At 39.2% G+C, this 12,283-nt stretch overlaps 1 protein-coding gene across 1 annotated transcript in view; it reads right to left on the bottom strand.

Moving 5' to 3' along the window:
• LOC123236214 (cell migration inducing hyaluronidase 1) overlaps nucleotides 1-12,283 on the bottom strand; it is a 116,469-nt gene that overhangs the window by 75,109 nt on the left and 29,077 nt on the right. Inside the window, exons 7-10 of the mRNA XM_044662509.1 lie at nucleotides 10,587-10,682; nucleotides 9,883-10,004; nucleotides 7,383-7,515; nucleotides 6,377-6,568 (exon numbers count right to left, since the gene is read on the bottom strand). Of these exons, the coding sequence (XP_044518444.1) occupies nucleotides 6,377-6,568; nucleotides 7,383-7,515; nucleotides 9,883-10,004; nucleotides 10,587-10,682 (543 nt within the window). The remainder of the gene's footprint in view (nucleotides 1-6,376; nucleotides 6,569-7,382; nucleotides 7,516-9,882; nucleotides 10,005-10,586; nucleotides 10,683-12,283) is intronic.

The raw sequence follows: 12,283 nt of genomic DNA, 5'->3' as shown, positions 1-12,283 counted from the left end.
TAGTGAGGCCTATTTCTCAATCCATTGAGCCACCTAGCTGCCCCAACACTGTTATCATTTTATAGATGAGTAAGTTGAGGCCCTCAGAGGTAAAGTGAATTGTACAAGGACAGGTAGGTACTACAGTGGAAGAAAGGAAACATATATTTATTAAATATCTATTATGGGCCAGGTACTGTGCTAAAAACTTTACAAATAGCTAATTTGATTCTCAGAACAACCCTGGAAGGTAGTTCCTATTGTTATCCTCATTTTTTCAGATGGGTCGGAGTCCTGCTTTGCATATTAATTGAGCCATTATTGAAATTTCCTGAGCCTTAGTTTACTCATCTGTAAAACGGGTCCTGAAATATTCCTTCTCTTCTTTACAGTGTTGCTATGAAGAAAGCTCTTCATAAATTTTAGCATTCTATAAATGAATTTGAGCTATTGTCTTTTTATTCCCCAGAGGTGGGGAAGTAGTCTTGTTCTTATGAAGTTTCTCTGTAAGGAGCAAGAATCAAATTCTTACGGTTTTATGTATAGCAGCTTAAATCAGGTTGAAATTCATGTGCATTGTAACAGGTCACACATTTCTAGGCATGATAGGGAAACAAATGGGAGAATATAGAAGAAAGGAAAGATGTATGTTACAGAGGAAAGTATACTCCAATTGGAGTTAAAAGATTTGGGATCAAATCTTGACTCTGTCAGTTCATCATGGGGCTTTGAGCATTCATCTGCTCTGCATCTCAGATTCTCATCTCAACAAAGATTGGACTAGATGACCTCTGAGGTCACTTTCAGCTCTGTATCAGTGATCCAATGATATAGGTTTGGCTACTAGTTAAGTGACTGCTTTAATGAATATGACAGAAACAAAATATCCACTTAAGTATTGCTCCCTTTAAAGGCTCTACCTTGATCCCAGTTATGCCACAGTTATTCAAAGTATGTTTGGAGTTTCTCTGTGAATTGCCTTCAAAGCAAATGTGTGAGCCACATGGGGAAAATCAGTTTTATTGCTTTGTTATCATAGATGCTACTTCATTGTACGTAAGGTCTAATAATAATGATAATGATTAGATTTTAATTATATTATAGATTCTGATAATAATATTGAGTTATAATAATTTTTATTTGTAGAGTTTTGATACCTTTTAAATATTTTAACACAGAGTGATTCATGCACAGGCTACTCTGCAACATAGAGTAAGTAATCATTTTACATGCTATGATTTAAGATGGACTACAAGATCTCTCTTGTTTAAAAAAAAAAAAAGCTTCCCCTGCCATTACTCTGTGACAATGTCTTCTTCCCTCCTACCTGTTCTAATACTACCACCAATATAGTCATGACTCTAGGAAATAATGGATTTGGATTTTTTTTTGTGCATGGCCAATAAGGGGATTATTTTTACCTGGTTATGCATTCTTGTTACAAGGATTTTGTTTTTCTTTTTCTATTTGGGTGGGAATGGGAAGAGAGACAAATGATATCATTGTTCATCGAAAAAAAATAATTCTAGATTAGATAGTATAGGCAATTATGCTTCTAGAAGGCCACTTATGTTAAACTTTACTTATATTACCTAGAAGCAGAAGAGCATCCTCTAGTCCTCCCTTATTTATATATGCTAGCTAGTTGAATTAAATAATCTAACATACTGAAAGTCACTTTGCACTTCTGGGCCTATTTACTTATTTACAAAATAAAGAAGTTAGGATATATGATCTTTGAGGTTCCTTTTGGTTTTGAAATGTTATAATACTTTCATGGATAAGAGCATGGGAGTGTCAAACTCTGGCTAACTTGAGCCACTAATAAGGAATGGCAGCCCCAGATCTGAGATCCTCCTGGAGCTTTATGCTTGGTGGCAAGGAGTTAGAGCAAGGGTCGGCAATGTATGGCTCTCGAGCCATATCTGGCTCCATCTCCGGACCAGCCAGTCCGGGCAGAGCCCCAGGATGTGCCCCAGGGGGCCCTTCAGCCCCCGCCCTATATTCCAGCGCCTTCCACCTCCATCCTCCTCCTTCCGCAGGCGTTTATGGCTCTCACGGCCAAAAAGGTTGCCGACCATTGAGCCTACTTGGCCAGGAAAGGCATCAGGCATGGAAGTTATATCCCTAGAGTGTGTCCATGGCTTAAGGGGAAAGGAAGGAAGGAAAGGAGATGGAAGGGACAGTTTCATTTACATCATAGTTTTGCCTGGGTAGTTTTGAGGCTAATAGAATAAAGAGGGATCAATTTATTGGTGCTAGTAAAACAGAATGTAAGCTTCTTGAAGACTGTGACTGTTTTGCTTTTGCCTTTGTATCCCCACCTCCCAGCATAGTACCAAGCATATAGTAAGCCTCTAATAAATTCTTGATTGATTGATTGGTGATCTATTGCTACCATCCTAAAGTAGAAAATGATGTGGGTAATAGATAGATTAGATATAAGACAGGTCAACTGGAAAAGGATTGAAATATAAGAACAAAGGAATTAATCATCATCATAATTACCACCACCACCATGATCATACTCTGTCAACCTACTATATGCCAAACACTGTGCTAATCTATGGAGATAGAAAGATAAAAGCTGTCTCTTTCCTCAATAAGTATTTATTCTGGGGGCACCTGAGTGACTCAGTGGATTGAGAGCCAGACCTAGCGATGGGAGGTCCTAGATTCAAATTTGACCTCAGACACTTCCTAACTGTGAGACTGTGGGCAAGTCACTTAACACCCATTGCCTAAACCTTACCACTCTCCTGCCTTGGAACTAATACACAATATTGATTCTGAGATGGAAGGTAAGGGTTTAAAAAATTGTTTTAAAAGAAGTATACATTTTAACAGGGAAGACAACATATAAATAAGTAGGTATTTAGAATATACACAGAACTGGTGAAGGCCATCTGAAAGGGGAACTCACATTTATACAGTTTTCAAAATTTAGAAAACGGCTTCCTTACCAATTGGAAGTAAGCTAGGAAACTATTAAATCCAAGGAAAAGGGAAAAGTAATACTGTTCTAAACTCAAGTGCATAATGAGCACCTCCCATAGAGTATGGTGTTGAATGTCCTTTTCAACACAGTCATCACAAGAGATTCTTAAGTTGGAGGTGACACAGGAGGAAAGCAGGAGCTCCAAGGAGAGCCAGGATTAAAGAACCCAGCCAAAACAGCTACATCAACACATGCTGCTCTTAAGCGATAACCGAAGGGACAGGCATGGGAACAGTTTACAGCACTTAGTCTCAGAGAAAGAGGCAGTTCAAGAGGGAATTACAGCACTCAGAATAATGGGATTTTAAAAAATGATCACCAATGTTATCAGAGAATTAAATGGTCTCTTGAGGAGGGCAATAGAAGTGTGATTATGTGTGATGCTGGATAGAATTACCATGATGGAATAAAAGGGCATGGCCAGAATAATTGACTGCATTTTGAGAAATTGCCATTTCTATAACTTTCTTGTCGATTTTCTTCCCCAGATATTCTAGTTCCCAGTGAGATCCCACTGTAGGGACAAAAAAAGTGTTAAGTCTCATTCACCATCTAGGAATTTTCCCCAAACATTTTGGTAATTGTTCTAAAATCCTGCACCTAGAATCCAAATTATTTATCAAACATTCTTCTAAATATGGCCAGTAGATAACTGGAAATTTATTGTAGTTTTACTCTACTTGTCTTATGAGCCTAGGAAGTTGAAAAGAGATGGACATCATTTTCTAAGTTATAAAAGGTGTGTGCGTGTGAGAGATAGACAGACAGACAGACAGACAGACAGACAAAGACAGAAAAAGACCAGAACTGAGTGAAAAGACATGAATTTAGATGGCCATAAGCATTTCTTTGAGCCTCAGAATTTTTAGCTATAAAACTAGGATACTCATTTTTGTACTACCAATGAAGCTCACTGGGTTGTCAAGAAGACGAAATGAGATGATGTCTGTGCAGCATTTTGTAACCATAAAAGTGAATGATTATTATTGAGACATAGAAGCTTTGGGTGATTTTCTAAAACTCCCACACAGTCATTACATTTTTTGTTTCTGAGAAGATTTGAAGAAACCATTTACCTGATGCCTATTAGTCACTAAAATCTATTAAAAGATTTGATAGCCCAGAGAATGACTCCAGCTCATTCATTGTTCTCTCTTTAACATTGCATTAAGGTATCTACACAGAGATTTACCATCAGTGACTCTTGATAGAGCATGTCAGTTCTCCTGGTACCTTCACATGAAACTTAAAGGCTACTGCCCCATTGAGGTTATAAGAAATAGATTTCATTGAATCCCATCCTGTTTAACTAACTCTAACACCATAGCCCCTTTTTCCTTCCTCTTCTCCTCCCTTTTTTATACTGTACAGATAAATGGATTCCAACTACAAAACCAAACAAAACATCAAACATAGCTAATCCATTTCATGCTTCTATAATCTGGAAAGAAAACATTAACGCCCGGGGAAGGGTGAGAGCTGAGGATGATGTGGCCAGTTATTGTTTTTGTGACATGTCTTTTTAAGTGCTTGAGTTTTATTCTCACAACCACCCTCCTTTTATCCTGTATTTTTTTTTTCCAGTTGAAGTGGGTGGCTTCCATATTTTTTTGGTAGGAAGTTCTATGTGTCAGCAAATACTGTCCCCAAGGAGGCCTTGCATTTTAGTAGAGATGTAGAAAGGAAGAGGCCCCACTTTATTTGAGAGGTATTTATTTGGCTATGAAACTAAACATAGGGATATTTTTTCCAAATAGTTTGTGGGGATCCAAGGTTTTCAATGTACAGCCATTCATTGGACTTATTAAGCAAAGTAAAAAAATGGGTGCTTTTTAAAAAGAGTAAACTAACCTTATGATGAAATATACTTATATTATACTTTCTTGATCTAAGTACACTATGTAGTAAGAACATTAAGTAGGAAGCAATATATTTTTAGAGCTTCCTCGTTAATGTATTTATGATCCCTTTTCTCAGCCACTGAAAACGCTGACACAGTGGGAGTCTGACTGTGAACTCATATCCTATATTGACAGTGAAACACATAATCCCAGGGCCAAAGATACTCTCTATTTATGAAATAGGCACGGGTGGAAACAATTGCCTCTTTTTCAGAACCGAATTCTGCTTTTGCAATCCTGAGAGGTGGTGTAGTGGAGAGAGCACCAGACTTGGAATCAGGAAGACTCAAGTTCGAATCTTGCCTCAGATATTTACTAGCTCTGTGACCCTGGTAAATCAACTATCCTCTCTCAGTTTCATCTGTTAAATAAGGATAATAATACCACCTCTCTCACAGGGTTATTGTCAAAGATCAAATAAGATAATATAAGAAAGCTCTTTGCTAACTCTAACCCTGCTACTCAGGGTCCTTTTCCCAGTCCTCAAAGACAGCTATCAATGACCATATCTGTATATTATTATTTTTTAAAACCTTCTGTTTTAGAATCAATACTGTGTATTGGTTTAGAAACCTTCTGACCTTCTGTTTTAGAATCAATACTGTGTATTGGTTCCAAGGCATTAGAGTGGTGAGGGCTAGGCAATGGGGTGAAGTGACTTACCCAGAGTCACAAAATTAGGAGGGGTCTGAGGCCAGTTTTGAACCCAGGACCTCCTGACTCCAGATTTGCCTCTCTATCCACTGAACCTGTTTGTTATTCAGAAGGATATTGTGCAATACTCTCAGAGTACAAGGAGAGTTACAAAGGACAGAGAGTCTTCTCATCATGGAGAGACCCAAATTTTTCATCATTATGCCTCTCTATGGAGTATTTTTTTAAATCCTCCCCTTCTGTGTGTATCGGTCCTGAGACAGCTGGGGCTAAGTGACTTGCTCAGGCTCACAGAGCTACGACGTGTCTCCAGCCAGCATCTCTGTGTAGTTTTGCCAAACCAAACTTTCACACTTTATTAGCGTCCTGCCCCGTCTTCAATCAACTGATCAATCAAACAAATCAAACAGCCAACAAGCAGGAACTAAGCTCTTACTATGTGGGCCCGTCACTACAATCCAAAGAAAAAAACAAAACCAGTCTCTGGATTCTAAATGGGGCACGCGAGCCTTACAAGGGTGAAGCAGGGAATCTGCCGTGATTCACAGAAAAGAGCCTTTGGTCTCTTCGCCCAAAACATGGATGAAATAACCTTGAAGAAGGTCGGTTTTCCTTCTACATTCTGTGAGGCTACCATTTTGAAATGAGGCCAAAGCTATTCGAATTGAGCATCACACAACATAAATTCCAGCTCACTCAAGCTGAGGGATAGGAAGGAAAAGCAAAGGAAAAAAGATGGAAACCTCTAAAACAACAACACCCTTTTGGGGGTCGTGTTTCGTCCACTTGAGGTCTTCCACGCTTCATTTCAGCCAGTCCCAGAGAGGGCCAGGGAGAGGCTTACCTGCCACTTTGACCTCATAGGCAGTGCAGGTTTTGCAGGGCAATATCTGGAATTCCTCCGCCTGATACATGGAGTAGTCTGTGCTAGCAATGACCAGGGTGTCTCCAGCTTTCCAGGACTGAGCGTTATCGGTTAGCCTCAGAATTGTGCTGTTCACGTTGGTGTCGATGGTGACGGTGAGTTTGGGCCTCACTGTAATACCAAAAAGAATAAACTGAAACGTCAAGTCCTTCATTCTTGGGCGACCCTCTGTCACCTCTCTAAGGGCGCCCCCCTACCTCCGCAGCCCCCTCATCCATCCAATGACAGGTTTACGGGTCCAAAACAAAATTATCTCGCTCACCTCATTGTGGTCTTAGTGTAGGCTTTGTGAAGTCAACAAAAACCCAACCAAGAAGGATCCATTCATTAGTTACTGGCAAGGGAATTTTCCACTCCCTTCTTAAACTCAAGTGAAATGTGGCTTTCAGTGGGGTTATTTCACCACACCCACTTAGCTCCATGACTTACAAAAAAAAAAATACAGTTGCCCTGAACTGTTATTTACAGTAGCAATAAATGTCTTCCCCCAAAAGGAGATGTTTTGCTTAATCACTGCTTTTTGGAGGATGGTGAGGACCTCTTTTAACAAACCAACCATTTAAAATTTGCTTCTAATGATCACCTTTGGGAGCAGCCCTGTTTGAAAAGAAAGCTACAAAGAGAGGATGGCCAGGGTCATTGCTGCACATCAGACGCCTGGTTTTCTTGACGCCTGGCCCTTCCCCTTCCTGAAAGGCTTGTGTGGATGGGGTGGAGTTCCCAAAGCCTCTGCCAGCTCTCTCGGCTGTCCTGTGATGTCTCAAACAACGACTGCTGTCACAAAGGCTGTGCCACAGAAAGGGGACTCGAGAGGGGGGTCCGACGCGGGAAGGAGCTGGACGTCGCTGACCCCAGCTCTCTGCGAGCTGCCAGCTTAGGAAACAGGGCTATCATTGACTTTTTCCTTCCAAAACAGAACACTCACCAGATTTACCACATAGGAACCGCACTCGGTAATTCTGGCAGGCTTTGTTCTTATTGTAGCACACAAACCTATAATCCTGGCCACTTTTGTAGACGACCTCAGTGGTTAAGTTAATTCCATCCACTGTAGTGGCCTAAAATAAGAATAAAAATTACAGTGCTTAAAACTTTTTTTTTTCTCCTTGAAAAAAGGAAGATTATGAACATTAAAGAGACAAATACATCAAATGGTCTCTGGGACCAAAGCTATTTAAGACTACTTGTTCTTGTTATTCTTGCTAATATTCCTGGGAAGGGAGTCACTATAGTATATCTCTCCTGTACAGAACTGAAAGAAGAAGGCGCTTGATGATGGAAGGACATGCCTCGGGCTGCACAAAGTCATCGGGATCCAAAGGAGAGATATGTTTGATTTGGGTCCCATGATCATCTTAGACGTGATTTTGAAGTAGGGGCTCCTAGCTATTGCAGTCTTTTAAATCATAAAAGATTCAAAGAGGCTGGGGGGGTAGGGGAAAGGGGAGCTATGGTTAACGAGGAGAAGTGTAACAAACCTAGATCTAAAATAAGATCGTACTTATGGAAAAAAGGTTTTTTGAACTTAATAAATGTCTGCTTTTTTTTCTTTTTTCCCTTAAAAGAAAAGCCACATTTACCAGAGGTCAAATGAAATTCAAATTCTGAAAGCCTATTAAAAAGAATAAAGGGAAGAAATAGCTAGGTGGCTCAGTGGATAGAGAGCCAGGCTTAGAGCCAGGAGATTTGGATTCAAATCAGATTTCAGACACTGTCTAGCTATGTGACCCTGGGCAAATCACTTTAACCCAACTGTCTAACATTTACTACTCTTCTGCCTTGGAACTGATACTTCTATCAATTCTAAGACAGAAGATAAGGATTTTCTTTTTAAAAGAGCATAATGGGAAATCTTGAGGACATGCCAGTCATCACTACTGCCCCATACAAATCCCACACTTCTGGGAAAGTCATGAAAAGCTGTGAGGCAAGGTGATTTTTTTTTATATTGGAGAGTAATTCATTTTGCATCTATTGAAGGGTGGTACAGTGGATAGAGTGCTGAGCCTGGAGTCAAGAAAACTCATCTTCCTGAGTTCAAGTCTGGTCTCAGACACTTACTATCTGTGTGACCCTGGGCAAGTCATTTATCCCTGTTTACCTCACTTTTCCTCCTCTGTAAAATGAGCTGGAGAAAGAAATGGCCAACTACTCCAATTTCTCTGCTAAGGAAACCCCAATTGGGATCATGAAGAGTCGGACATGACTGAAACTACTGAACAACAACAAAGGGACATTTTCTTCTGGGGTCAAAATTTAAATACACAGCACTATACAGTGAGTGTTATACAGCTCTCACCACCATACACCTACCACTGACATGCCTGTCCAACCCACTTCCCAACATAAACCTACAGCCAACATGCCTGTCTAACCTACCTCCCAGCATACTTGTCCCCTGATTTCAGCAAAATAATCTCTCTTTGAATGTTTAGCCCTATTCCTATCTAGCTCACTTCTCCCCCAAAACAACGACAATAATAATTAATATATTATATATATATATACATATATATAATTGCTTTCAGTACTTTCTGTACTACAACCTTGTAAAATAAGTAGAATAGGCTTAATTACTTTATTTTACAAATGAATATGCTCAGACTCTGAGAGATTAAATGAGGTGCTCTTGGTTGGAGTTAGTAAATGTTTGAAGTAGGATTCAAACGTAGGTCTTCTGACTCAAAGACTAGCAGGCTCTTTCTCTTATTCCACAAACCCATTCCGAAATCATCTGATCATCTATCATGTCCTTGAAAGCCAGGATTCTATTATGTATATGTAGGTGTGGCATATACATGTATATAACATGTATGTATATGTATGACATGTTTTGTTTGTGTGTGTGTGAGAGAGAGAGAGAGAGAGAGAGAGAGAGAGAGAGAGAGAGAGAGAGAGAAACAGACAGACAGTTTGGCATACTGGACAGAGAGTTGACCTTAAAGCCAGGAAGACCTAGGTTTCAAGTATTTATGATTTATACAAAAGTGACTCTGGGCAAGTCACTTAAATTCTCAGTCTCTTAGGCAATTCTCTAGGATTTTAAGTTACAGAACAGGGACTAAGGTGCATTGGTAAAGGAAATTTACACACACACACACATACAAATATATAAACATATACACATATATCACATGTATAATATGCACATATATTATATTAATACTATGTGTATGCATATATTAATAAATATATTATATTTTATATTATATGTATACATATCAATGAAATCCTAGGGCCAGCCCATATTTCTCTCTCTCTCTCTCTATGTGTACACACATTTGTATACATGAGATTTTATGGTTCCTTTCACCACATCACATTAATTCTCAGCATTGCTGGAAGCACCCAGAGCCCATGACCTACTGACAATAGTATTTTCTTCTTATGGGAAGGACAGAATATTGTTCAGATCATCATCATACCTGGATGTCAATAGGACGAATACAAATTTTTCCAGGATGAGCTGCCCTCAGGTCTGAAATTTTCTCTCCACCTTTCGATGGAGTCACTTGACGTTTGTCAAACCACTCTGTCCACTCCACATCTGGAAGCAAGAAAATGAATGAGATTGGGCAGCAAAGGTCCTTCGTGAAAGTCAGACCTGATCATTGCACAAATAAATATTTTTAGCACCGTTTTAGGCCAAAACACATAACAGCTGCTTTATTAAATGCTTCCTGTTGGGTTTTCATTTGGGGTTGTCCCCCTTGGCTGATAGGCTGAGTGTTTGGCATGGCAGCTTCAAGAGTTGGTTAGTTGGCCCATTTCCCAAACTTCTACAGAAAAATGCTTGTAAATTAAAATAATTTTCAATTGAATTATTAGTTGGAGTTTTGATTGTTCCAACAAAGGTCCCAAGGGAAGAACTTCCTGTGTATTGTAACAGAGAAGATTTAATTCTTTGCAAGGGAAGGAAACATTGACTTGTGCTTTGGACTAAGTATGATCTTGGTAGAAATGATTCTGTTGGTGAAAAAAGACTTCTTTTTCAATTTGTAATGACTAGAAAGCTCAATCTGTGGTCTTTCATCTAATGGAAAAATATGGCTACAGCAAAAACAACTTGTTCTGTGGTTGGATTGTGCCTCTGGGATTTCCTGAGTACTTAAATACATAGGTTTCTTACCTTGAACCCACTCACTAGAAGAAGAAACATTGAAATGTTCCCCATTTTCAGTTCGGAATAATTTAAAAACTCTGGCTGCAGCTGAGCCTCGATGACCTGTTAAAAGAATGAGATAGGAAAACCTTGAGGTTTTTCAAATTCGATAGAATATGACCTTAAGAGTGATGAGAACCTCTGGGAACAGATGCAGAGCGAAAGGAGCAGAGCCAGAAGAACATTGTACACAGAGACTGATATACTGTGGTAAAATTGAATGTAATGGACCTCTGTACCAGCAGCAATGCAATGACCCAGGACAGTTCTGAGGGATTTATGGTAAAGATGCTACCCACATTCAGAGAAGGGACTGCAGGAGAGGAAACATATAAGAAAAACAACTGCTTGAACGCATGGGTTGGGGTGGACATGATTGAGGGTGTGGACTCGAAACTACCACAACAATGCAACTACCAACAATTTGGAAATAGGTCTTGATCAAGGACACATGACAAAACTAGTGGAAATGTGCATTGGCCATGGGTGGGGGGAGTGCAGGGGGCGAAGGGGAAAGGAGGAGCATGAATCATGTAACCATGTTAAAAATGATTATTAATAAATGTTTAAAAAAAAGAGTGATGAGAAAATCTGATACAAAAAAAGATCCTCAGTCATTTGAGCAGAGTCATTAATTAAGTCTCATTAATTTGATAAACATTTATCGAGCACCACATGTGCTATACTCTCATCATCTCTACATTCTACTTTTATTAGCCAGACTAATCCTTATGCATAGATAGGATTATTTTTCTCTGCTGCTCAAAATCCTTCAATGACTCCCTATTGCCTACAGGGAAAACATACTTTTTGACCTTGCATCCTATCTTCCAAAATCTAGCACTCCTCTAACTTTCTAGCATTGTCTCACAGTATTTTCTTTCATCTATTCTATGTTCTGGCCAAATGGGGCGGTACATATGCTCTTCGTCTTTCGTTTGCTTACACTGTTCCTTATAAATGTTCTCTGCCCTTCTTTATCTATTGAAATTCTTTTCATCCTTTTAAATGTCTCTTCTGTCAAGCCTTCTCTTACCTCCATCAGGAATGACTTTTTTTTCCCATAACATTGTTTTTTTTACCTCTCCAATATATCCATGTGTTAGAGTTATCTGTATTTGTGCCTAATTTCTGCTACCAGACATGTAAGTGTCTTATCTAAACTTGTTATTTGCCTAAGCATTTAGAGAAAGCAGGTATCTGTCCTTAAGAAACATTTTTAATGAATTCTAGACACTGAAGGAATATAAAGATTAATAAGATAAGAAGCTGTTTTCAAGGAGTCTCTAAATATCAGGCAAGTATATTTTATCTTGAGAAAGGTTAACTTCTTGACTTACAAGGAAGGAAAATGATGAAACTGTTCTTCTAAACCTACTGACCTTGGGAAGCCAGTATTTTTGGATTGTACATTAATAGATCAAAGCTATAGGGTGACCATTTATTAGGCCAAGAAGATACTCGACTATATCATGTGATTTGAGGGGTGCCCAAAGGCTATACTGTTCAAAAATATTAGATCAGCTCATGGTGCCTGAAATTCCCACCTTATTTAGGTTTCCATGTAGCTCCTGGATCAGGCAAATAATGACCTCTGTTAAAAAATGTTTGCCTCAGATTTTAAACTCAGGTCATCTTGACTTTAAGACCAGTATTTTATCCAC

Source organism: Gracilinanus agilis, chromosome 2, assembly GCF_016433145.1.
Source record: "Gracilinanus agilis isolate LMUSP501 chromosome 2, AgileGrace, whole genome shotgun sequence".
In the NCBI taxonomy this organism is placed as follows: Eukaryota; Metazoa; Chordata; class Mammalia; order Didelphimorphia; family Didelphidae; genus Gracilinanus; species Gracilinanus agilis.
The sequence above is the reverse complement of the archived record's forward strand: the minus strand, read 5'-3'. Positions and strand labels throughout refer to the sequence as shown.